General features: G+C 49.5%; 2 protein-coding genes across 4 annotated transcripts; both read left to right on the top strand.

Annotated features, from left to right (window-relative positions):
* Positions 1-223: 223 nt before the first annotated feature.
* COMMD3 (COMM domain containing 3) lies at positions 224-4843 on the top strand. The gene is made up of 8 exons (XM_028750119.2): positions 224-489; positions 2277-2388; positions 2524-2587; positions 2679-2713; positions 3052-3112; positions 3199-3255; positions 3362-3421; positions 4401-4843. Exons 1-8 carry the CDS (start codon positions 351-353, stop codon positions 4458-4460), a joined length of 588 nt encoding a protein of 195 aa, XP_028605952.1. The 5' UTR covers positions 224-350; the 3' UTR covers positions 4461-4843.
* A 3904-nt stretch (positions 4844-8747) lies between these two features.
* BMI1 (BMI1 proto-oncogene, polycomb ring finger) lies at positions 8748-19697 on the top strand. Of its 3 annotated transcripts, none has more exons than XM_077936851.1 (10): positions 8748-9168; positions 14098-14219; positions 14583-14679; positions 15312-15367; positions 15463-15513; positions 15784-15892; positions 15979-16024; positions 16475-16573; positions 17220-17300; positions 17423-19697. In XM_077936851.1, the coding sequence occupies exons 2-10, from the start codon at positions 14108-14110 to the stop codon at positions 17750-17752; spliced, it is 981 nt and encodes a 326-aa protein (XP_077792977.1). In that variant the 5' UTR covers positions 8748-9168; positions 14098-14107; the 3' UTR covers positions 17753-19697. The 3 variants fall into 3 exon arrangements, with proteins under 3 accessions (XP_077792977.1, XP_028605951.2, XP_028605950.2); XM_028750118.2 differs by lacking the exon at positions 8748-9168 and adding an exon at positions 9175-9312; XM_028750117.2 differs by lacking the exon at positions 8748-9168 and adding an exon at positions 9354-9633.
* Positions 19698-25995: the final 6298 nt, after the last annotated feature.

Raw genomic sequence — 25995 nt, 5'->3', positions numbered from 1 at the left:
GCGTGGGGAGAGAGAGAAAGAGAGAGAGAGAGAGAGAGAGAGAGAGAGAGAGAGAAAGAAAGAAAGAAAGAAAGAAAGAAAGAAAGAAAGAAAGAAAGAAAGAAAGAAAGAAAGAAAGAAAGAAAGAAAGAAAGAAAGAAAGAAAGAGAGAGGAAGTGGACGTTGAGCTCGCAGCCACCAGAGCAACAACGGCGAGGCGGCGGCAGCAGCAGCGCCGCCTCCTTCCTCGCAGGCTCGGGGCTGAAATCCACAGCCGCCACCGCTGCAGCTCCAGCTCCCCTCTCGCCGCGGGATCAGCTGAGCGCGGGGATCACGTGGGCGGCGTGTCGAAGGTCACCGCGCGGCTCACAATGGAGCTGTCGGAGTCTGTGCAGGGCGGGCTGCAGCTCCTGGCCGAGCGCGGCTGCTTCTCCCCGCGAGCCTACGAGGCTCTGCTGCAGGCCGCCTTCGGTGCCTTGCTCGGCGGCCAGGCCGGCCAGGCCGCGCTAGGTAAGTGCTGCTCCGGGAGGAGCTGGAGCTCAGGCGCCGGGGCGGGGGGGAAGCTGCAGGGCGGCTGCTGTTGCTGCTGCCGCCTGGGGAACCGGAGAGGGAGAGAGAAGCAGGCAGGCCAGCCGGGGGAGGTGGCTCTTCCCCCGCTTCGCTCGGCTTCTCTCCCCGCAGCCCCGGCGCATTGTCAGGGCTGCTTGCTGCTTGCTGCCCGCAGCTCCAGCCTCGGCCGCTTCCCCTGAAACTCAGGAAGTGCTTTCTGCCTCGCCGAGAAAGGCAGCCGCCCACGTCCTGCAGCCAGTCTCGCTCTTTGTTTCTGTCTGTTATTGTTGCTGCTCTCCTCCATTTCCCGGCGGCTGTCATTTCCTTGCAGAAAATCAGCAGCGCTCCTCTCGCTCGCTCCTGGCCTAAAAGCCTCTTTGGCGAGGCAGCTTTGTGCTGGGTGTCGGTTCCCCTCCTCCGTCGCGCTGGTGTCGGTTTATTTTCACTTCCCTTCCCTCCCCCCCTGCCCCGGCGAGTTATTTACTGCAGTCCCTGGGATTAGCGGCGTCATCATCATTATTATTATTATTGTTATTTGCAAAGGTCAGGCTTCTAAACGGGTTGATTTATTTTAGGAAGGCTCCGTGCTGCAACCTCACGATCAAGGCTCTCTGTGCATGAATAGTGCTTTCTTTTCACGTCATTGTTCCTTAATGCCGCTCTGAAACTGCATTCCATTATTATGATGATCATTATGAGGATTATTATTATTATTTTCCCGGCCTGTTTCCGTGCGGGAAACCCTGGATCGGTGACCGGCAGTTGCCTGCTGGCCAAGGGGGATCTGGTTGTTGACGTTGGACCGGCCGCTTTCGCTTAGCCGATGAAGGAAGGCGTTTGTTTGAGCCGCTCTGCTCGCTGCCATGTAGTCGCTCGCCTTCAAAACGCGCGGCCTCCGGTAGGAACTAGCTTGAACTGCAATTGCCGAATAGCAGCTCTGTTTACTCAGACGGGGCTCGGCGAGGAGGAGAAGGAGAAGGAAAAGTTAGAAATGTTGTGGCCAGAAGGGTTTGTAGTTACGGTACATCTGAAGGGAGCGCGGTATTCGGAGTAGGATAGTTAGAAAGGCATATGGTTTGGTTGTGTGTATGTTTCGTTTTGTTTTAAACTGACCTTGATTTAGAACTCAACCCTAGGAAATGTTTTCCCCATCTCTTCCACGGGTGCATTTGGCAGTTTATAGGGGGGCAGGTGCTCCCCCTCATTGTATGAATGCAACATCCAAAAGCATGGCGATTTTTTATTTGTAGAAATAAATTCTGCAATTTACATTTGTTTTATAACTCGATGCTTGCCAAGAAATTCCAGTAATGGATTGCATATTGAAACAAAAACAAAAAACGCTGGGAAGGAGGAAAACCAGGACACTGTATTTAGAAAATGCACTAAATCCGTTTGTTTCTTCTGGATAACGTGCCAAATTCTGAGCCTGATGGGATAATTCCAGAGAAACTTATGCTGGAAACAACTTAGGCCAGGTTTGGGTCTTGGGAAAAGGCATTTTAAAGGAGAGCTGAGATTGCCTCTTCATTTGTTGTGGCTCCTTATGAATGAGGGAAACCTTATGAATGAGTCAATATCTTTATAGCTGTGCTTTAAGTATTGTCAATACGAAATGCATTATACTTTCCCAACTGTTAAAACTGGGCTATGCTATGTATGGCTGCATGGAAAGTTTTTAGTCTCTCTCTGTTTGAAAGAACATTCCCCTGAAGTTATTCCATCTTTGAAATTTCATTTATTTTTAGATCATCCAGACTTGGAACATATTGATCCAGCCGTATTAAAATATTGTCACGCAGCAGCTGCAACTTGTATAGTAGAAGCTGGAAAGCAAAAAGCTGACAAATCTGCCATAAGGTACTCCCATTTTAAAGCCCTTCACAGGGTTTGAGGTGTTTTAGTTCGTTTTTTAACACCAGCCATTGCTGTAAATCTTCCTGCTTGAGTTGTACTGGCATTTAGGCTAACACATCCTTTTGGTTTCCCTTTTAGTACTTATTTAGAAGACTGTAAGTTTGACAAAGAAAGAATTGAACAATTTTGCACCGAATACCAGGTTTTCAAGCCTATTTTTTTATTTTTTTATTCCCATATTCATATTTTATTTGTTCTGTAGAAGATGGCAAACTTTTTTCTCTTCTTTGCAGAAAAATAAAGATACCTTGGAAATCCTATTGGGAAGGTATGTCAAAGGAAGTTGTTTTATTACTTTAAGGTTACAAACTGAAACAAACTTACTAGGGAGTAAGCCCCATTGAATACATCAGAACTATATGGCTAGAGTTTTGCTATTAATTTCAAATGCACCTTTAAAGTTAATATAAGAGGCTGCTGAAATGGATACAGTGGCGAAAACATAGGCACAAGTTATCAAGTTGAGATAATTTGCACCCTTACCCCACTTTTGAAATACACTATTGATCTATGGAACAGTCACCTTTTTATGCCTGAAATGTGTGCAACAGCTTTTTCACTTAGCATAATATAACCTAATAAGAAAATGATGATTGTGTTCTTCAGTATAGGCAGATGTCCGCTGCATATAACTGATGTTTGTTGGCGTTTGGAATATCAGATCAAGGTAATTTAATAAGGGTACTGCTTTATTCTGGTTTCTTTATCTGCTAAATTCTGATACATTTTTTTCCTCTTCCCTTATTACTTTAGACTAATCAACTTCATAAAAATTATCGCCCTGCTTATCTGATGACCTTAAATGTTGAGGTACTGCACCCATTCTTATGCTTTTCCTCACCATCACTGAATTAAATATTACTTCAGGTTTTGCCAGATGTTACACTTCTAACATTTGGGATTTTTGTTCCTTTAGAACAGTGACTCAAGATCTCAACCGGACATTAATTTTAGTTGTTCTATGGAGCAATTACAGGTATTTCTTCATATGTTTGTGCGGGTGTGACCATTTCAGGTGTCAGAATGAAATTTTCTATCAGGAATCCACCCAAACTAAAGCTTGCAAAAAAGTGTGTTTATTAAATATGTTCCTGTATAATGGTTTGATTATGTACCTCACCAAATTGAGATTTCAGATTAACCCACATAGTAGCTATGATCTTGGAATCACATTTTAAGGGGGTTGGAGGGAACTGTTTCAAATGTAATACCTGAGAGGAAATTCACTTTCTGTAACTATATACTGTACATTAATATAAAGAGTGCAACTTGCATTGACTTTGGCTAAATTGGGTTTGTGTAAATTGTTCAAGGATGGTAAACTGAGCTCTTTATACAAAGAAGCTCACATTGACTACAGCAAGCAATAAACAAAACCTAACCCAAGCATTAAAAAGTGTAAAATTAGGTAACGATTGAGAAGTTGAGCAAAAGAAAAGGGTTACAGGTTAATCCTGGGAATTATTTTAAAATAAAAATTAGTTTTACATTCCATATTAAATTGAAATTTTAATCCATTGCAAATAAGTAAATATATTTAGGACTGCAACTTGAAAAGTTGATGAATTAATTTAATTGTTATATTAAACAGCAAGAAAGATAGCGAAGTTGTCTCTGTCTTTTGATACTTTTTATTTAATTTATTACAGTCATTTATATTCTGCTCTATATTAATTCAAGCACTTTCATTTTAAAAATTCTGTTATTAACACATCATTTCTGTTAAGAATGTTCAGTATCTACCCTTAACTAAAATATGACAGAAAGGCTGAATGTTTCTTAAAGATATAAAATAGCTGACCTGTAGGCATTCTTCTCAAAGTGTTAGACACCAAGTTTTCCAGATGTAAACTTGATCACCTTTGAAGACAACATTCACAGAACTAATATGTTCAAGTAACCCCACTATGTACAACAAATTACTTCTTTTCTAAAGTTCTTACTTCATGTTTTAGGATTTAGTTGGGAAACTAAAAGATGCAGCTAAAAGCCTAGAGAGAACAACTCAGCTGTAACTGCAGACCTTGGCAGACTGTTGGATCCAAGAAGAAAAAGAAATTGTTTCCTAACAGTTTCATCTTTGAACATTAATACGATTACTCCTTGTTCTTACTTCATTTGATGGGATTTTGATAAAGCATTGGCTGTACTGAACTAGAATGCCTACTTTCTAGCCAATGTTTCATGTTTTGTACGTATGTACAGTCAAGACTGCAGCATTTTTAGTATCATGTCTAATGGGAAAATGTTTATTTGTTAGATAACCAGATAATTGTCTTCTTCTTTTTTCCCTGTCCCCTTGTTAAATATCTGCTCCCTGCTCAGTCTTGTCCTGTCTTTAAAAACAAGGCTTTATTTCCCATTTCTAACCTCTAATAAAAACAGAGAGCAAAAGCAATAGAGAGATGATCTATTTTGTGTGCCACATCTATCAATAATAATGTGTGTTGATTGGGGGACTGGCGGAATGGTTGGGTTCTCCTGGGGGTCCCCACTATGGAGTCAACATTCCAAGAGTAACCTTCTCACCAGCAAAGATCACTTTGAAGGGCTGTGAGGCTCTGAACCTAAGGAGGCCTTCATTGTGTTGTAATTAAGTAGTCAGTCGTCTTGAGTCTCATTTTGGTGAAGTCACGTTGCAGCTTTTTGAAAAATAAATAAATAAATTGGCGATTCACACGCGAAACGAAACTGTCATGCCTTCATCTGTTTTGACCCGGATTTACTTGCTTAAATATTCAGTAGTTTATGTAGATAGACAATAGCTGGAGTGCCCTTAATTGCACCAGTGGGTTTCTTTTCACTTCAATGCAGTTGAATGGCTATAGATGGAATGTGACCAGCATTGTCTCCACAACTTAAAACAAACAAAAAACAACTCCACCCTCGCCCCCATCTTACAACGTGGGCAGAAGCTGCTTTCCCAGTTGGTAATTATACACCCCCGGCTGGGAAATGGGTAGCGAGACAGCTCTGGTTTACAGCGAGATCCATGATCCGAATTCCCGTTTTTCCTTTCATCTTCCTTGGGCTCTTTATACCATCGTGGAAAGGGCAAGAGGAAACTGCCCACCTGAGAGGGAAAACACCCGTTTGCTACTCTTTGTTGGGGAGTGACAAAGAAATAGACCAGCGTTTTCTGTACCAAGCCCATAAGAACCTGGAGTGTTCAGTTTAGGATATCGAAATCTTCTGGAGCTAGACGTGGTGAGTCCACCTGAAAAGATCCCTCCCCATAAGTAGAACCATGTCCGCGTTCACAGTGGCAAAGGAACGGATGAAAGGCAGAGAAGCAAAGTGCCGAAGACGCTGCCATCACCTCCTGGCTTAGTAGACTCTTCCACATTTCTTATTCGGGGGAGGGTCGCACGCGGAAGCGGGTCCTTTTATCAGCCTTCAGCCGGCTTGGAGAGAAGAGATGTTGGTAAACCAAACAAACATCCTCCCATCCCTTTTGGTTCACACCATTTATCGTTGAGATATTATGATGATTATTATTAGCGCGAGGTGGGGTGGAAGCGAGCTTGCAATGGGAGGCACCCCATCCGCGACTGAGTGAAGCCGGCGCCCCCCTCTTTTCCCAGCCTGTTTTGCACCCCGATCCTAAACTTCCAAGCTCTGGGTTTGGCACTGGGAAGAGAATCCGCGGGTGGGTCAAGTTCCTCGGTGCTGCGGTTACGCCAGGGTCAGTCTCTCCATCCCTGGTGGAATCTGAGAGCTATTTTTAATTATAATTTATTTATTTAAAAATAAATGAATGAATGCCTCTATGCGGGTTACTATTCGCTTCCCATTATAATCAGGGCGCGGAGGAGAATCCGATATGCTCTCTAACCTTCCATTTCCCTGCGTCCTGTTGAGAGGGAGACAGGGTTGGCAACATGGCATCAGAAATAACACACGCGAACGGGTCAAATTGTGACGAGGAGGGCGCTGCCCCAGGTTTGTCTGCCCCGTGTGTGTGTGTTGGACGTTTGTGTTCCCAATCGATGGCTGAGGAGGACCAGAGTGTGGCTCTTTCCCAGGCGTGACAAGCAGCACAAGCCACGAACCCGGGTTAGGAACGTCCCTTCCGACGTCTCCCGGGTGTGCCAGTCTCCGCACGACCCCCGTCCTTCTCTCTTTGGGAAGTGGGGGGCGGGCGTTCTCTTCCCAGCTCCTTTTCGATGGTTGCGTTTATTCTGAACGCTTGCCGAGAAAGGGACGGCGTCCAACAGCGTCCAGCCTTAAAAGGATCGCCTGTGGAATGGAAGGATCCACACACCGACCGACCGACCTCGGGGCAAGGAGCGTCTTGCGCTGCGTTTTGTTCTCAAGCGACGTTCACTGTTGCGAAGAGCGCAATTGTTCCTCGCCCAGAAGACGCGGCTGAGGCGCGGGGTGCCTATTTTCGAGTTGGTTCCCTGGGGAGCCTCTTCTTCTCCTCCTCCCCCCACCCGCCCACGCACCCACCCGCAGCGCCGGGCTGCCTGCCCCCGGGGCGCGCCATTAGGTGGGATTCTGCCGCCGCGATCTGTGGAAGGAAATCGTGCGAGCTGCGCGCGAGACAGCGAGGGAAGCGGGGAAAGTGCGACGAGGAATGCCTGCGAGGCAGAGACAGGGTGGGGGAGGGGAGGGAAAATTGTGGTAGGGAAGGGGTGGGGGGGGGGTTCGCGGAAGACATTTGTTGCCTCAATGCGATCATATTTATCGCCCGTGACGAAACGTGAGGTGGCAGAGCTGGTGTGGAGAAGGGAACTGATACGACGAAGAAAGGCGGGAAACGAGACGGCGTGTTCAAGGCCGGGAAGACTGTTCGCCAGTCAAGGGGAAATGGGTGGTTTCGCGGGGCTGGGGGGTCAGGAACGCTCTTGTGTTTAAACACGTTAAAGAAAATAAGAGATGAAGGGCGGGGGGGGGGGGGAAACGTCGTGTATCTGAGGAATCTCAATTGGGGTTGTGGAGGGAGAAAAGCCCAGGACGAAGGATGAGGGCACTTTGGGTGGGCAAAAAAAGGCGCGAGGGATGGCGAAGTCAAAGCCGCGTGAGAGGGAACCGAAATAAAGGAAGGAAATCGGGATCGGGTCCTTAGAAGGAAAGGAAGAGAGAGAGAGACAGGCGTGGAGAAGGGGGGAGGGGGTCAGTTTTCAAACATTTCTAGGGTGTATATAAATCGTGAGACGAGAATGGTAAAAGTGGAAGGCGAAAGGAGGCAAAGACTGGGGGCGCTGGATAGGAAATAGCAGGCGGAGGAAACGGGGGTCGCGTGGGGAGGGTGGGGATGTGCAGGGCGGGAAGTGTGTTGGGGCGCACTGAGGAGAAGCAGCTCGTCTACAGACGACGCGTGGATCGGATGCCAAGGCGGGAAAATATAAGGAAACGAGGGGCGGAGGTGGAAGCGCAGAGACGCGGCTGCGGGTTAGTTCGCCTTGGCCGCCCGTTGCACTTCCGACACCCACGATACCTGAAACGCCTTTGCTGCGCAAGTCTCCTGTCGCGTCGCCAAAGGTCTTGCCCACAGCAGCTTGGGAGCGGCAGGGGGCAATTTTGGGCGCGGGCACCCAAGGAAGGCTGTGGGGCAACGACGGCGGAGGAGAGCCGCGTCTCGTGCGCGCGGGAGGGAAGCCACCAGACGAGACGCTTCGAGGACAAGGGGACCTTGCTTTGGGTGCCACCTCCAGATATTAAAATGGTGGGCTGCGGAGTTGGGGCCACCGTCGTGTGAGGAGGGAGAGGTGGCAGCAGGCGCAAAGAGCGGAGTAGACAGGTTTAGATGAGGGGAATGGACTAAGCCAAAAGGTGGCAAGCTTCAGTTTATTGTGCCCTGGGGCGGGGGGCCGAGTGGGAGACACACACACACACAGAGACATATTTAAGGAATAGATAGGTGTCGGTCAGAGAAGGAGCAAATATAGAAAAGAAAGAGGCGATAGCGGGGGGAGGGGAAGCAGAGAAAAAGAGGTTTGTGTGTGTTGCAGTTAAGCCAGAAGAAAAGAGAGAGAGAGATTGTGCGCGTGAAGTGACAGGGTGTACAAAATGTGGGGAAACGAGAAGGAACGGGCAAAGCGACTCTACAAGCGTGGAGTGGGTGTGTTCGGGGGGAAGAAAATGAATAATACATTTTGTGTGTGTGAGAGAGAGAGAGAAGGGGGGGAGGTGGAACAAGCGGCAGCGGCAGCTCAGCAGAGGCAGCAGCAGCAGCAGCGTGAGCGCGGTGGAGAAAAGGAGGACTCGGCGAAGTGTGTGTGGAGCGGAGGGAGGCGGAGGACCAGGCGGAGTGCGGGGAGGGGGAGGGGAGGGGAGGGGAGGGTGGCGCGCGGGGAGGGGGAGGCGGCCGAGCCGCGGGATTGGGTCACAGGGAGGCTGACGGGCTCCGACTACACCGACACTAATTCCCAGGCCACCCTTAAGGAATGAGGAGCCCCACGTGATCCTGGCGGGGCGGGCGAACTCTGAGCCATTTTGGGGACGGTGTCAGTTTCCACTGTGTGCCTTTCAGCGTTGCATTTTCCACCACCAGCAGCAGCGGCGGCAGCCAGCAGCCCCCTCCTCGCCCGCCACTCTCCCTCCTCTCCCCTGGCTCCCTCCACAACTATGAAATAATCACAATTTTTTTTTCCTCGTAAAGGGGGAAAAAAAGAGGAGGAGGAGGAGTGGGAAGGAGGGAGGGAGGAAGAGCCTCCCTCTCCGAGGGGCCGAAAAAAAGAAAGAAAAAGCACAGTAGAGGGGGAAAGAGATTGCGAGGCGAGTGGGTGAAGGGGTGGGGGGGAAGCCGAGGAAGAAAAGAAAGAGCGCAAGAGACAATGGGCTGGCGGAGGAGGAGAGGCAAACCATCCGGATTAGAAAGATTTTGAGATCCCAGCACTGGAGCTGCGCATTGAGAAGGAGGTGGGGAGAGGCAGAGAGAGGAGGCGAGGGAGAGCGAGGGCTGCGGGGGGGGGGGAGGCAGAGCCAACTCCTGGGGCGGCGCAGGGATCCGAGGGCGAGGGAGGGGGCTCGGTGGCGGAGAGGAGCCCGGCTGCGGGGGAGCGAGCATGAGCTGAGCTGAGCGCGGCGGCGGCGGCAGCCCTGCGCTCATTGCAATTGACAGCGTCTGCAGTTCATTTCAAGATGGCCGCTTGGCTCACATTCATTTTCTGCTGAGCGACTTTTAACTTTCATTGTCTTTCGGGGCGGTTCGGATCGTCGCCCGCCGGCTCCTTCTCGCGGGTACGTATCCCCGGGCGCGGCTGCCCTCCGGGGGCCGGGGGGCGGCGGGGCCTGGGAGGCGGTTTCGGGGGGCTGCGAAGGGGCGCCAGCCTTGCTAGGTGTCCCCGGGCTCTCCGGGTGGGGAAAGCGCTGACAGGCTGCTCCATCTCCGCGCTGCCTCCGCGCCCGCGCGCCCTCGCCCTCCGCGCAGGGACCCCGGGAGGCGCGGCGGCGGCGGCCCGTGCACTGGCTGGGGCGACGCCCCCCCTCCGGCGGATTTCGGTTCCTTTCCTCCCTCGGCTCGCCGCTAGCCCCTTCCTGGGCACATGGCCCCGCAGGAGGATATTTCTATTTTCAGCCCCTGCTCGCCGATCTCTCTGGGGCTCCTTTGTTTAAATGCAGATTTCGATTGAACGCGGGCGGTGCATGAAACCTGGCGCTGCCTGGGTCAGGGGACGGCGGCTGCCTGGCCAAGAAGCGCCTTGCAGGGGGTTTCAGGATCCCCGCAGAGCCCCCATCTTATAGGGATGGGTCCCCCCCGAGGGGGCGATCCCGCTGGGGGGCTGGTCGCGCTCAGGAGGGCTCTCCCAGGAATTTTATTAACTTAAGTTTGGCGGACCCCGGTGTGGGACTGGATGGCTCGTAAGATGGCGGTTCTCGCTCAGCTTGCAGCTGGGCGCTTTTTCTCGTGTGTGCGTAAATTGTTAAAGTTTCTGCGCTTAGGGGACGGGAGGGCAAAGCTGGGAAATTAACTTCGGGAGCACAGGGGTTTCTGCGTTAATGCGAGTTTGCCCTGTGCAGACGGAAGAGATTTGGGGAAGCTGAGATGATGGGACTTGCAGGATCTTCCAGCGCGGTTTTCCTTTTCTCTAACTGGTTTTCTAGCCCCTTGTCCCGCAGTCCTTCCAAGCTGGGTCAAGGCAAGTTTAGTGGCAACGACTTGCTAGTATGCGAGGTGTGATGGGTTTGCTCCTGGCGCGAGAAACGGAGCACACGTCCACCTAACCTAGCTTGGCCTAACCTCGCTTGACAGGGTAGTTAGTCCTGGCAAAAAGAGTTCAGGAAATAAGTCGGTGCCATCAAATCCTACGGGTAAAATCCCCCTTTGCCCCCAAACCTGGGAGAGACAGACATGTGGTCAGAACACCTCCATGGCGTTCGTTAAAGCTCTAACATTTTTCTTGCCTCCAGAACTCAGGAGCACAAGACGCAGCTAAGTATTGGGGGAGAGTTTGTTTGGAAATGACCCTCCAAGGAGGAACACTCTCTGAAAATATAATATGGGGCGGGAGGAGAATGGGATGCGTCCGTATGTGTAAGGGAAGACTTTTGCTGGAAGTTGGCGGATTCTGTGTGTAGCCTCTTAACCTTTAATAAGTTTGGACACCGCGCTGGCTGGGAAGGAAGCAGATTTTGTGGTAGCAGGAGACCAGCTGGAGAGTCCCATTTGCTACTTTTAGGAGCTTGGCTCTAAAGGAGGAGGATTTCTGCCACTGAGCACATTAATTTCTTCTCTGGAAGCCGCTTCCCTCCCGCACTTAAAGATGGATTTCAGCCAGATATTGGGAAGAGGGAGCACGTATCTTATTGGCAACACATGTGGGCATACATGCCTTCCAGAATCGGTTTTCAATCGATTGATTGATCGCCATCAGGATTTAGGTCTGTTGTAAGAATTCTAAGGTCTCAAATACATGGCAGGTGACGGAAGGGCTATCTGCCTGTGTGGCTGTTGGTGCAAAGGGTGAAGCTCTGCTCCATCGAGGCTTACCTGGTCTTCGGGTCGACTTCGCTCCCTTTTCAGCTGCCGGCGCAGATGCTTTGTGCTCATTCACGGGGTACCGTGAGCCTTCATAACTAGAGCTTGCCCCTGTATTTTGAAGTAACCCGCGCATGGCCTCCAGGCTGGCTGTCATAGCAAACTTCACCCTCCCCTTGTTTGCACGGTTGAAGACTTGCCTGGCGAGCGAGAGAGCGCCTGGAATAAAATATATTCGCTCGTGTTAAAGGTCAGCGTTTCTTGACTGTATGCACGCCGATCTTAACATAAGGAGGGGGCGGGGAATGAGAAGTTGAAGCTCCCCTCCTGGAGGAGGAGTTGGCGCGTTTGGGAGTGAAATGCTCTTTATGTTTACGCGCGCAGTGCAAACTGTGTGTGAACAGAAAGGTGGGTGCGTGTGCACACGTGTGTGCTGGCTGGCGTCTTTCACTGTTGTTCTTCGGTTCAGTTTGCTGGTTTTCAGACCCCGGATTTCAGAGATAGCTTCGACCATGCCCTGGGGAAGAAGGCTAACTTGGGTCATAAATAATATGCGGTTAAGGGAAAGAGCTTCGACCAGGGAAGCTTCACGGCTGTGGGGAGTTTTCTTTCAGTTAGGAAGTCCTTTGTGAAATAAAACATGTTCGTCTCTTCCGAAAGACTGGGCTGCTTCGGTGGTTCTCAGCGCTGGAGAAGAATTGTAAGGCGGCCGATTAAAAGAGCCACCAACTTGCCCCAGTTGTGAGATATTTAGGGTTCCCTTCACGAATAAAAGGAGGGCAGGAGAGACTGGTTCAGGTCAACTCAAGAAGGAGTCTTCTTCCTCCTGGCCGAGGGCATGGAGGGAAATCGCGGGCAAGAAGCCAAGAGCCGAGACTGGCGAGATCCAAAAACTCCAGGCTGCTCCTTTGTTGATACTGTTGGAGAGATCTTGGAAAATCCGCACACAATGCATGGGAGCGCCCAGCCTCGCTGCCACCCTCGAGTTGAAGGCCAAGGCTAGCTCCTCTGCCCCGGGCCTTCTTCCCTTTGGGGAATTTGTGTGTGTATGTGTGTAAGGGAAACATTTCCCCCTGGTGCAGCGTTTGCTTCCCTCTCCCCAGAGAAGGAGCTGCTTGCTTGCTCAGGTTGTCTGTGCTGCTGCCAGTCCCATCTCCTCCTTCCTCCGCGCAACGCCAGGGCTTTTGCTCTTTCCTTGGCCAAGTTCGGCCGGGATTGCGGGCTCTTTGCAGGGAAGGTTTCCGCCTTGGTTGCGAGGGCATCTGCTGAGATCAGGGACCTTAACCTGGGCTCCGGGGCGGCAGGCGCCTTTCCCTCCTGCCCGGCTGCCTCTGGGGCTGGTGGCACCGTAAATTGATCTGGTTCAGCAACCTCTGGAAATGACACTCGGGCCGCTGTGCTGGTCTGGGACGAGGTGCGGATTCAGATGCGCGACTGGGCTGAGACGGGCCAACTTGGAGCCCCGTCCCGGCGCAGACACGGCTCGTTGGAGAGGGCAGGAAACCGGAGGCTGAGCTTCCTTGCCCGGACTGAGTCGACGTGGATGGAGGCCCCTGCGAGGAGCTGCCGAAAGGGCCGGGAGGAGCCTCTCTGCTCGGCCTGGCGCACACCCCGGCGCTGGCTCAGGCCGCCCCCGAGGCCTCCCCCTCCAGCGCCGCTCTTGGCCTCCTGCCCGGCCCCTTGGCGGCGGAGGGGAAGGAGAGGAAAGGACCCCCTTTCCCGGCCCCCGTCACGCCCCCTGCGCCTTTCCTGAGGCTGCACCCCGCCCCCCATGCGCACACCCGTGTCCTCTTCTGCCCACCCACCTCCCCCTCCCCTCCCGGGTGCGGCACACCTAGACCCTCGCAGCTCGCAGGACTCTCCCGGGCCACCTTCCTGGGCGCACTTTCTCTCTCCCTCTTTCCTTTCTCCGCCACCCCCTCCGCTCCCTCTTTCTCTCCCCCCTCCCCTCCCCCTCCTCCTGGTGCTGCGCTCCGGGCGGTGGCAGGATGCCAAGTGTAAGTGTAAGTTGCTATAGCAACCCCCTCCAGAGCGCGGTTCCGAAGGCGCCGCCGTCCCGAGCCTGTTGGGCTGGCGGCAGCGAGGCAAGCGGAGCCAGGCGACGCGGGAGAAGAAGCCCAGTTCCGCCGCGGCCCGATCCTCTCCTGCCCGCTTCGCCTTGCCCAGCCCCGCCGGTGCCCAGCGGCCCTGGTGCCAAGGTGCAAGGAGCAGCTCCCTCCCTCTCCCCCCTTCTTCTTTCTTCCTCCTCCTCCGCCCCCTCCCCTCCTCCCCCCTCGCCGGAAATGCCCAGGGCAGCGTCCGCAGCTGCACCGGGATCCGGCGCCTCCTCCTCCTCGTCCTCCTCGCCTCTCCCCCGGCCGCGATCCTCTGCTCCGGCAAGCGCCACCGGGGTGCCCTGCCCGCCGCGGGAGAAGGTCCCGGAGAAGCCCCGCACCCGCCGCCGCGCCAGGCCAGGCGGGCAGGTGGGCACTGGGCAGAGCAGCAGCCCCTTCCCTGCGCCCGGGCCTCCCGCTTTGCATTACAGTTCCTGCCTCGCCAGCTTCCCGCCGCCGCCGCCGCCTTCCGAGTTACATTTCCGATGTTTCTTCTCCTCCCCGAGGAGGGGCGAGCGGGAGGCCGGGGGCTGCCTTGCAAGCCAGGAGGGGTCCGGAGGGGGAGTGGAGGTTGCGTGCGCCTCGGAGACGCTTCCCTCCCGCACTTAAACGGCCCTCCTGTGTGCCTTTCAGAGCTGCAAAAATGCATCGCACCACCCGCATCAAAATCACCGAGCTAAACCCCCACCTCATGTGCGTGCTCTGCGGAGGGTACTTCATCGATGCCACCACCATCATCGAGTGTCTGCACTCCTGTAAGTACCGTCCGGCTTCACACGTGCCCTTAGCCCTCCAGGGACGCAGATAAAGGCTCTGGGCCAGCGACCGCCCACCCCCGCCAGCCTCTGATCCCTCGCAATAAAGGTCTGCTCCCATTTACGTGCGGTTGCCAGTGGCTCCATAGTCTTGTAAACATGCCCTATATATCTTTAAGGGACTCCCTCCGGCTCTTTGCAGCTCCTTCGAGATTTGGCCCCCTGTCCAAATAATGGTTACCTTTGCTTGGTGGCTCCGGGTTTAGAAAAGTCTCGTTACTTCTTTTAATAGCTGGAAACCTCGCCTTGACCGCTGATCAAAATCTTGCCTCTTCTTTTCTCTCTCTCTCTGTTTTCTTATAGTTTGTAAGACGTGCATCGTGCGCTACTTGGAGACCAGCAAGTATTGCCCTATTTGCGATGTCCAAGTTCACAAAACCAGACCCCTTTTAAATATAAGGTAGGCGAGAGACAACTGGACTGCTGTGTTTCATGTCAGGTGATAAGTTCAGAGGGTAGCGAGGCTTGCGCGCTTCTTTGGATTGCCACCTCTTCATCACACGTTGGGATCTGGCTGGAGATGTCAGTTTGCAAACTGAAGTTCATGTGTGAAGGGGGAGCAGGCATTTAAGTCCTGTCGCTCCTTGAATTCCCTCCAAACGCAAACCCCAGCTTCTTATATGTTTATGTACTTTATTCTTGCCTTGCCTAACCAAACTGCAAATTATTGTCAGTTCCAGCTAACCCATCCCCCTCGTATATTGTGCTGGTGGAGAAAGGCAAAACTTAGATTCATTTCAGAAGTCCTCCTTACTTAGCTGCCTTTGCTGTTTAGGAATTGCATCTCTCGATTACCTGCATGCATTTTAGGCAGTAACACTGTGGCAAGTAGGTTTCCGTAGACAGAATTGTTTCCCACCTAGGCAGATAAGTATCTGGTGTAAAAGACTTCTGTCTAAACCATTTTTAAATGTTGCGGGACTTTGAATCTGTTAGAAAATACTCTTTCTTTGCTTTGGAAAGTGAGGTGCAGTTTGGATTTTAATACTGGCACCCTTCTAAATTTGAGTGTCCTGGGATTTTATATTTCAGATCTGATAAAACTCTCCAAGACATTGTCTACAAGTTAGTGCCAGGCCTTTTCAAAAGTAAGTAAGCCCTTCTTAGATTAAGTGACCACCACAAGCACTATCTTGTATGAAAGCCAGAGTATACTAAATGACAAATGTGTGTTCTCACTCAGATGAAATGAAAAGAAGAAGAGACTTTTACGCTGCTCATCCGTCTGCTGATGGTAAAAGCTTCAATATCTTTCTTTTGTAGACATAAAACTGTCCTCTTACTCAAAAGCTTAGGTTGTTAAAACATTTCCCCATCTATTATTCCCCTAACATTTCAGTGACAAAATACGGCATAATTAATTTAAAGGTTTCTAATACATGCTACAGAGAGTTATCTCAGTATTTGCAGAAATAATCTTAGCTGTGAGAGAGATTCCCCTCTTGATGAGGTTTGTTCTCATTCGAATTTAAAGATGTAAATGACTGTGGAAATTTCTGTGCAGCTGCCAATGGCTCTAATGAAGACAGGGGCGAAGTTGCAGATGAAGACAAAAGGATTATAACAGATGATGAGATAATAAGCTTATCCATAGAGTTCTTCGACCAAAATAGGCAAGTTGTGAACACAATAATTTACTTTTATCTGCACATTCTTAGATAGCTCTTCTTTGTTATAATTGTATCACTCTTCTTCCCAGACTGGAACGGAAAGGAAATAAAGAGAAAGAGAAACCCAAAGAGGAGGTAAATAACTTTTACTTCCTTTGGAATTTAACAGATCCCTTCTTTAGAAAGTAGTTTAGATTATTTGTTTGCCCCAGCTAGATTAATAGTTATTTTTATCCCCCTAAAGAAATTAACACTGCAGGCAGCTATTGTACAGACATTTATTGTTTCTTCTTGGCAACTAAAATTAAAAGGGAACTGATTGATGGTCCAAAAACTTTTGTTTCCTTCTAGTTTTCTTTACCCGAAATTTTTTTGAGAAGGAAACTTGTCATATATTGCAAACAAACCCTGGAAAATGTGTGTTACTACATTTTGACTCTCCTTATTAACTGTTCTGCATTTTTGTTATTTTGATTTAGCAATTAGCTTCTAGTTTCCAGCTATGCTTATGTATCTCTACTACATTTAAACTGAATTCTTAACTATATGCATTATTTTTTTCCCCTAATCAAACACCCTTCCCAGGTGAATGACAAAAGATATTTGCGCTGCCCTGCAGCTATGACTGTAATGCATCTGAGAAAGTTTCTCAGGAGCAAAATGGACATACCCAATACTTTACAGGTACATTTTTTGTTTATTAAAGGGGTGATAGTGGTAGAAGTTCCAGTAAAATCTGGGCTCCTGGCATTTAATTTAATGCATTGCCACAAACTTACTAAGCAACACAGTGTACCATGTAAGCTAGTGGTTTGCTTTGGTTTATATACATAAAACAAGCTGTTAATGTAGTCCTCTATTTTCAGAAACTGGAGAATCAGATAAGTATCCCCCAGTGTTTTGCTCTGTGCTGTCAGATCACAGGTTGCTTTGTCCTTGAAAGATCAGAGCCTGCGCAGCGTTTTAGACAGTCGTTTTCATGCTAAGGTTGCTCAATAAGCCTTTGCCTAATGGCTTTTGCGTCTGGGTTATAAAAAAAACAACACAGCAATCACCAAAACTCTTAAATAAAAGACTTGAAGTATTGGCTCCTTAAGGGCCGATCAGCAATCCCACTAAAGCCTAGGACTCAGGAAAGATAAATTCCTCCTTCCCAACAAATGTAAGTCTAAGTACCTGGATTTAAATCTTTGGTTTATTTAGGTCAATGGGCTTAACTCTTACTCATTTAAATTTGGAGCCAGGTGGATATTTCTTTGGCGTGCACGTTGATGCCGTCGCTTCCTCCCCACCCGTGTAAAACGAAGCTCAATTGCATCTCTCCCCCTAGATCGACGTCATGTATGAAGAGGAGCCCTTGAAGGACTACTACACGCTCATGGATATTGCCTATATTTACACTTGGAGAAGGGTAAATAGTGCGGGGGGGGGGAGGCTTGGAAGCCCCTGCCTTGAGCGAGGTGGCGGACCGATGGGGAAGAAGCGCCTAGTCTGAGGACGTCCTCCTCTTATTTGATTTATTTTTTCTTGCAGAACGGCCCCCTCCCTTTGAAGTACCGGGTGCGACAAACCTGCAAGAGGATGAAGATCGGCTGCCACCCGCAGGATGGGCTGAACCACAGCGGCGAGCTGGAAAGTGACTCTGGGAGCGAGAAGGCGAGCAGCCCCGCGGGAGGCGGCCCGCCCTCCACCTCCTCCTGTTTGCTCAGCCCCGGCACCCCGGTGCAGTCCCCGCACCCCCAGTTCCCGCACATCTCTAGTACTATGAACGGAACCAGCGGCGGCAGCAACCACCACCCCTCCTTCAGCAACAGAGCCCGGAAAGCCTCGGTCAACGGCTCTTCGGCCACGTCTTCGGGCTGATGCGCCGAGCGCCTCTGGGACTCCAAAATCTCCACCGTCTCTTTTAGACCTGCTCTGTCCTGTCCCGTCTCCTTCTCTCCGTGCCACTCAGCTTTATAGATGCTATCCCCTCGTGTGACTCTCCTCCGAATTGCTTTAAGAAGTGAGAGGGACGATCAGCGGAACCTCCCACACGAACCTTGGATATGGGAACTTTCGGATATTAAAACGAACCTCGGGCTGTTGTGAAAACAGGGGGATTTGAGCTATGAGCGTCTCCTATGGACCGTGGATTTAGAAGGAGGAGAGGTGTTTCTTAAGGACTAGCAACGCTATAAACCCGGATAAACTATAGAGGAAGAGGAATGCTTTTTGGTTTTTGCCACACCCTTCGTGGTTTGGACGGGATTCTCTGGAAAATGGATGCATATCAATAATGGGATCTAGTTTTTTGCTAATCCAGACTAACTTCTACGTTTAAGATCTCCGTTGTTAATCGTTATTTCACTGTTTTGTAAAACTGCGGAAAGCAAGTGGATTTCCCCGCCACCCCACATCTTCATATTCTTCAACGAAACCGGATTGGAGAGAAAAACGCATAGAAGAACTATGCATCTATGTAGCCATGTCACTGTGAACAACAATTTCCTGCTTTATTAGCCAGTTTTATTTTCTTTGATTTTTTAAAAAAATATGTTTCACCCATAACTTGCCTACTGCAGCACAGAAAGGATTTAAGAAGGAGGGGAAGGAGGGGGGGGCGAGAAAAGAAAAACCACAGAACAAGAAAAAAATATACTATTTCACTTTTTACAACCTGTATGCCTGAAGGCGGGTATTGCCGTTTATTTTACTGGCTTGTTTAAAGAAGGAAAAACAAACGAGGGGGGGTGGGAATCACATTTTTTTGGAGGGTAAGAATTAGGTGGCATTTTGCATTTGTGCAACATTGCCACGTTCTTATTTGACAAAACAGGAAGCAGTATTGTATGATATATTTATAAATATTATAAAGAGAATATTGTGTTTCTCGCCCTCTCGACGCGGTGGTTCCGTTTCCCTGGCTAGCTCGGCCCTTGGTGACGCCTCTTCTTAGCTCCTTGCTGACGAAGCAGACGCCAGCTTTCCCCCCTAGTGACGCCTGAAGGCTGCGGGGTCGCAGGGAGCAAGCTGAAGCCGCGGTTCACCCGGAAGCAATTGGCCATCTCGAAAGGGTTTTACGGGCTTTGTCTTGGTTCCAAGTAGTATTTCCTTTCATTTCTTACTTTCTACAGAATGTGATTCATTGTTCCAACGGTGCAGTGGGAAAGGATTCAGGAGAGCGGGAGGCGACGCCCAGGAACAGGAGGGCGCATTAAATATTTCATTAAATTTTATTATTTGGTGTGATGGGTTTGTGTTTCCACCCTTAAAATATAAAAAAAGCACAGGAAATCACACAAGAAGCCATAAAATATGCGGGAATCTATTTGATTAAGTTGTTCTTTCTTAAGAAATCAGCAAGTTGCTGGATGAAGGCTTTTAGTCTAAATTTGTTTTAATATATATATATATATATATATCTGTATGTATGTATATGGTACAGTACTAATTTGGTTAAAAATGAACAGGTACTCTGATATTTCCAATAAGCTGCGGGGAATCCCTTCTTCAAGGCGGGCCTCTGAAGGCGTTGCGTTTGGGAAAAGAAGGACTGTTTTAAAATTTAAGCGTTGTGAAGAGCCCCCAAATACTTTTCAGTTTGTGCTTTGCTTTTGGTCAAACGTTGTGTGTGTGTGTGTGTGCGTGTGTGTTCTTCACTCACCAGTTACGCATTCGTGAGGGTGGTTATCCTATATGACTATTGTTTTCATGTTTGTACGGGGAAATTGTAGCTAAACATTTCATTGTCTCCAGTCTGCGAAAGAAGCACAAATTCTATTGCTTTGTCTTGCTTACGGTCATTAAATCATTACTTTTGCATATACCCCGTTGCTACTTCTTGTGACGTTATATAGTCAATGTTTAAGGGTATTATTAACTTTCGAATGCCTCCAAAAAGAGATCCGGAGATCATGTTCACCGGATTTAACACTTTAAGTTTAACATTCAGCTTCACTAAATGGAACTTGCAACCTATGAAGCTTGCAGTCCTATACACACGCTTTGCTGGGAGATAGCGCCAAAGATCAATGGAAAGCAAAGATATTTTCTTCCTTCCTGGTAAAAGTAGTTTGGATTGGGTTGTGAGCGATTGTAGTCCTTCAGCTGCTAATGTAAATGTGAGATACATACTTTGAAGTAATGTCTCTTTCAGGCTAATTCTTTTTTCGTGATAGACGTAGTCACAAGCACAAATTCCCTTTTAGGTAGCCGAATAATTTTTTAGTTGGGCAGATCAAACCAATCCAAAAAGAGATTCTAAAAGGGGAAAATGCGTGTTTCCAATGATGATATAAAATACAGTTTGAGAGAATAAGGTTCCTCTCATGAATCAGAACAGCTTCCAGGGAAAACACATAGACACACACATCCCTGTTCCCTTATTGTTTCACAATAAAGTATCTTAGAGAGGTAAATTAGGTCTAAATTCATGCACATGAATTAACTCACATACAGTCAATAGACTGTATTAGTCGCTTCTGTCAGAATTCCATCTCACTAACAGTGAAAGGAATTAAAGCAGCTGTGTTATAACAAGTCTTTTTCCTGCTTTGGATTAGTTCTGAGAAAATCCTCAACTGACTGTTTTTCAAAGGAGAAAAAAAGGTAAAAAAATGACTTCAACCAACTATAAGAAGATCGAATAATTATCACAAAGGCCAATGTTGAACCCAAAGTTCTGAACTGCAGATAAATCAAACCAAGTTTGCGCAATTTGGTCCCAGTTCAATCACGGCAAACGCTGCTCTATTTTGAAACTGAACTGATACTGTATTGGTATTGCTAATTCTGCGAAAATAAGTGTGGGTTGATGGCATACACCAGACAAGCACGTTTAACTGGGAGCGAGTCCCATACATTTCAATGAAACGTGCTTCCATCGCAGTGCTTTGAGGGTCACTGCATGAACCTGCCCTCTCGCCGGGTTACTGGAGTCATGGTGAACATTTTATCTTCCTTTTATACCGTGAGTACACCTTAAGAAAAAGAACACGGTTTTGAAAGGATTTCCAGATGGGTGCCTGATCGTGGTGGTTGCTGAAACACCGACGGAGAGTCTAAGAAGACGACTTCAGAGTTTTATTATGACATAATAAGCTATGAACTTTCGTGGAGTAACGTCGGTTTCATCAGAAGCAAGTGGATGGCGTGGATTCTGTTCCACACAAGCTCACTGTGGCACAATAAATGTGCTAGCCTTTCAAGTCGTCACAAACCTCTTACCGTAGTTGTTCTTCCTTTTAATAATTTTGGAGATGGCTGTAAAAGCAGGTGATTACTGCTGCCTCCCGGATCCTAAGAGCGATCGCGCGGAACTCCCATTTGATATTGTAATCCGCCTTGTGATCCTCGGATGAAGGGCGGTATAATAATAATAATAATAATAATAATAATAATAATAATAATAATAATAATAATAATAATAATACAAACACAAACAGGATGGGATTAACTGCATTAGTAGCGGTTAGGATCGCGCTACTTTCCATCAAAGTCTCTTATTAATCTTCTTGGATTTCCCAAGGTTTTCTCAGGACGCCCCAACACGCAGGTGATGGGGGGGGACTTGTTTATACCTGGTGAGGTGCAGTATAACTTTACCCTTGTGCAAGACTGCAGTCCTATCCTCACTTACCTCAGAGTAATCCCCATTGAACTCAGTGGGACTTACTTCTGAGCAGACATGCATCTGGTGGCCCTGTAAGCCTGTTTCTCAGAATACAAACTCCAATGCTGTGTTAAACTGTTGGGAGTAATAATAGTTTAAAAGGGAATCCAAGAAGCAAAGAGAATTCCACGCTGCATCGCTCACTGACTTGCCCTACATACAAAAGGTTTCCAAGCCGAGGGAGCTCTAAAAGCGAACAGCGGCTGCGCAATTCATTGCTGGCTTTCCCAAAACGGAGGGCTGGTTTTATTTTGAGTAAACCTACGAACTGAAGCACAGTAACGCATGTTAGCTTGGAAGGCATCAGTGCTGCACAATATTCAGAGAGGGAAAGGAAGCCAGTCCTGAACCGTGTGTCTTATCTAAGTGTTTCTGAACATGTGCAGAGTGTATTTCACTTCACTAATGAGTAAAGCCCCACACCTCCGAGTTCAGTGGGGGCCGCAGGCCATACTGCTCAGAACTTAGGACTTGCAGGCCTGGAGCCTAGGCTCTGGCCTCTTTTTTGGACCTTAAGCTTCAACCTTGACTGTTCTTGGCGACGTCTTATTTTTCTCCGTAAAACAGGCGCAGCAAAGATCTGGTCGTTTGAAGACCGGCGTGGTTGTTTCAAGAACTATGAAGACCGCGCATTAAACGCGCTTTATAAACTAGGAAGAAGAATCTGTCCTACGAAATACAAATAGGTTCCCCTTGCGAAAGAGAGTTTGCTTCCTCCGATATTGGGTTGCAATGTTACAAGGCTCTATTAGCACCACCACCCTTCGGATTGGGACTCAGCCGTCGCGCCATCGCACCGGCCAGGCTTTTAGCTGGCGTCCCACTTGGACAGTAATGCGGAGCTTTTCCGATAGATCCGGAAAAGCGAGGAGAGAGCTGCTTATTAATCATCGGACCGGCGGGAGAACTAACGACCAGAGAATGCGCGCAACGTTCCCCCTTCCCTCGCGGATGCTTCGGCTTCGTTCTGTTCTTTCGGGGATTCGTGCGGCTGCCCAGTCCGACTTGTCCAGACGTTCCCCCACCCACTCCTTTTACACGCAGGAGATTCTCTGCGGCGAGGATTTACAATTCACTTTAGAAGGTGGATCTGTGAAAGAGATCCTGTATCTGTAGCTCGCCACTGGGATCCTTGAATCTTGTTGATCCACGTACACGAGTTCTCTCCTTCGTGCGTTATTTGCGTTCCTTCCCCAAATTCCAACCACCACCTCTGAACTCGCTTTCCGCACGGAAGAATGGAAGAAAGAGCTCACTTTGCTTGCAGTTCCGAGTTCAGCCACCAGCCGAACCCGGGCAGGAATTCGGCTGTCTGAGTCTGGTGCCAGCATCCAGGGCAAGCTGAGCGAGGCGCAGCTCGGCCACTTAGCTGCTTCTTCTGCCAACCTTGGGACGGTTTCACTCTTTCGACGTGAGCTTCAAGCGTCTGCTCCGCGAAGACTGTTGATCTCTCTCGTTTGCGCTGTCAATTCGCAACGCAAACTCGCTCCTACGCTGGATGCCTTCAGGCTGCTTACCTGGGAGTTAAGCCCTGCTTGAATTCGACAGGACTTACTTCCGAGCTGTTTATTTTATTATTACCTTCCCTCTGTCTCTTTTCAGTTCCCCGCGCGGATTGCCGTCTGAAACCGAGTAGGAGGCGGCTTCAAGCCGTGTGCTTCCAAGAGGCACTTCATCCAGCAAGCAAGAACTGCGCGTCCTCCCTCCTCATCTCGGGGTGCTTCTGGGCGTCCCAGTCGCATCCTCCGACCTCGCTGGACCTTGCGGTGCCAACACTCAGCCGCTATCCTCCAGCAAAAGGCCCGGGAGGGAGCGCAAAGGTGGGCGCAACCGCCTGCGCTGCAAACAAGCCCAAGAGAGGAGAACGGGATCCGGGCTCTAGTTATTATTTTTCTTGAGAGAGAGAAAAGAAAAGGCGAATATGGCCAAAGGAAGGAAGGAGACATCAAAGGAACGGGAAGGCATTAAGAACGAACGAAATAAAAAGACAAGAAGGCTGTTTGCTCCACTCACCAAGGAGTAAACCCCATTGAATTAAGCAGCGTTTCCTTCCGAGTAGGCATGGTTAAGGCTTGCGCTGCAACTCAACCATAGCGCTGTGCTTCGGAGAGTGCGCCCCATCCAAGTGTGCATAGGATTGCAAGCCTAGTCGCCCTTTCTTTCCCCGCTGGATGAAGCCGCAGCAGCAGCAGCAGCTGGAGGAGGAGGAGGAACAAGAGGCGTTTCCACCGAATGGGAAATAAATGGATTATCTCCAGGGATCCCCTTCCTGTTGCTGCTGCTCCCCAGTTCGCTTTGCAAAAGAGCCCCGCTTTGGAGAGGCTCCCCGGGGCTCCTGGGCGTAGCCAGGATCTTGGGGGGGGGAGGCAGAACCTTAATATGCTATGTATTTTTATTGATTTTTATTGATTTAGCGGGGGGCAGCTGCCCCTCTCTGCCCGCCCCCCCTTGGCTGCGCCCATGCCGGGTCTCCCCAGGTCCTTGGCTCCTCTTTTCGCTTTTCCAGGCGTGCGAAGAAGGGAGCTCGAGACAGAAATGCCCGCGGCCTCTCGCTCCCCTTCCCCGCCTCCCTCTCTCGGGTCGGAGAAGGCAGCTCAGCCGCTCTACCTCCGCGCCTCTGAGAAGCAGGAGCCATCTTGCGCCTGCGCACTCGGCCGCAGCCCAGCTCCCCGCCCGCATTGGGCGCCCTCCCGCCGCCAAATTTCGAAACTGGATCGACGCGCTGCTGCCTGGCGGGAAGCGGACCCGGAGTGGGGTGGGGGAGGCCTGAGAGGTGGCCCGGGGAGATATTAGAGAGGGCGGACAGCGGGGTGGATTCTGATTTTCTGGCAGCTGTGTCATCCCGCCAGGCTTCCCCGCACCTTAGAAATGAAGCCAACTCCGCTTCTCAAACCAACCCGGATTGACAAATGAGGTTAAACTTCAAAGCAGCAGCAACCGTTCCAGTGGAGATTCGAGGTTTTACAGCTGATACAAGACAAGAGGAGATGGGGCCAAGTCAGAATTCTCAGGTGTAAAGAGAAGGGGGTAAGGTTAAACCCAGTCCGGGTTTGAATTCGAAGTATAGACTAGGGCCTGCCAAATAATAATAATAATAATAATAATAATAATAATAATAATAATAATAATAATAATAATAATAATAATAATAAATTCTACCATTCCAAATAAATTTACTAAGGAGCAAGGCCTCTGTGTCCAATGGAATTTACTTCTGAGTAACTGTCTTTAGCATTGCGGTGTAAGCCTCACTTAGGAAAGAGGGCCAGGGAGCGATCCTGTGCGCGGCTCCTTGGGAGTCATCTCCTCCATCGGCATCTCTAGAGCTGCCCTGCTAGAGTACTTGCGCCCCACGAAGCGAACTTGCCCCCAAAATCAGCACAGCTTCAAGGAAACGGGAGTCTCTGCTGCAGGGATGGCTTCGACCACAAACCCTACTTAGCAATTGCTGTCACAGGCAAAAGCTACGACCGTGGACAAATAAGCTGTATTTGGAAGACTAGCAATTCTCTTTCTCTCCATCCCCTTCCTTCTATGGACAGATCTGCCTTTTAGCTATTATTCTCTCGCCCCTTCCGGCTAGCACCGCTTTGCCACCCAGCTGGGGCTGCCAGGATCATCTCCCCTTTCGTGGCGGAATTACAAGGTGAGCTGAGGCGTCTGCCGCTGACAAGCAAGGCACACATTACCTTCCAGTGGAGTATGGTCCTTTCAGTCCTTTTCCCTCTCGGATTGCAGGGCCGAGGAGGAGGGAGGCGTGGCCGGATGTTGCTGGACTACAAGTCTCATCAGAGCTGACCACTGGCCATGCTGGCCGGGGCTGGTGAGAGCTGGTGTCCATCAGCGCCTGGAGGCCCACAAACGCCTCACCTCTCTGATCTGCCAAGACTCAGCTCAATATATTGCGCGAAAATTATGGCATTCCTACTATTTACACCCAGTTCCAAGCAAATTGCCCTCCACCTGGAGAACAACTTTTCACAGCAACCCTTGTTCCAAAACCACGTTGGTCCGTCAGGCACACAGGGCACCAGGCACACATATTTAGGTATTATTACTATTAATTAATAATTTCATTATTATCTGAAACCCAGCCATATTGTGCTAGCATTTCCCCTCCTACCGCCAGCCGGATTCTCTTCCGACTTAGGTTTAGGATCCGAGAGGAGAAGGCAAGAAAGGTCGCCCTCACGGTGGAAGAGGAGGGAAATCTGTCCGTCGAGAACAAATTTGCGGGGGGTCAAAACATCAGATCTAGATCTCCTGGCTTGCTTCAGCCTTCCAGCCTTCAGGTTCTCGAGAAGCGCTTCAAAAACTCAGGGAAAGCCCAGGAAGTTCCCTGCTTCGTCTGCCAGGAAATTCTCCCCGCTCCCAGATGGGAAGGAAAAGCTCTGTAGTCTTTCTGCTTTTGGAGCTGCTCAGATGCGCATCTCCTTCGCGAGGGACAGCGCAG

Source organism: Podarcis muralis, chromosome 12 (genome assembly GCF_964188315.1).
Source record: "Podarcis muralis chromosome 12, rPodMur119.hap1.1, whole genome shotgun sequence".
NCBI classification, from domain to species: domain Eukaryota; kingdom Metazoa; phylum Chordata; class Lepidosauria; order Squamata; family Lacertidae; genus Podarcis; species Podarcis muralis.
This window is presented reverse-complemented; position numbering and strand designations above follow the sequence as displayed.

What these genes read in the sequence shown, in the direction of transcription:
- COMMD3 (XM_028750119.2), top strand. Translation starts at nt 351, where the DNA reads ATGGAGCTGTCGGAGTCTGTGCAGGGCGGGCTGCAGCTCCTGGCCGAG. An exon ending in GTTTGGAATATCAGATCAAG is followed by an intron (nt 3,113 to 3,198) that starts GTAATTTAATAA and finishes TTATTACTTTAG; the next exon opens with ACTAATCAACTTCATAAAAA. An exon ending in TGATGACCTTAAATGTTGAG is followed by an intron (nt 3,256 to 3,361) that starts GTACTGCACCCA and finishes TTGTTCCTTTAG; the next exon opens with AACAGTGACTCAAGATCTCA.
- BMI1 (XM_077936851.1), top strand. Translation starts at nt 14,108, where the DNA reads ATGCATCGCACCACCCGCATCAAAATCACCGAGCTAAACCCCCACCTC. An exon ending in GAGTTCTTCGACCAAAATAG is followed by an intron (nt 15,893 to 15,978) that starts GCAAGTTGTGAA and finishes TCTTCTTCCCAG; the next exon opens with ACTGGAACGGAAAGGAAATA. An exon ending in ACATACCCAATACTTTACAG is followed by an intron (nt 16,574 to 17,219) that starts GTACATTTTTTG and finishes CTCTCCCCCTAG; the next exon opens with ATCGACGTCATGTATGAAGA.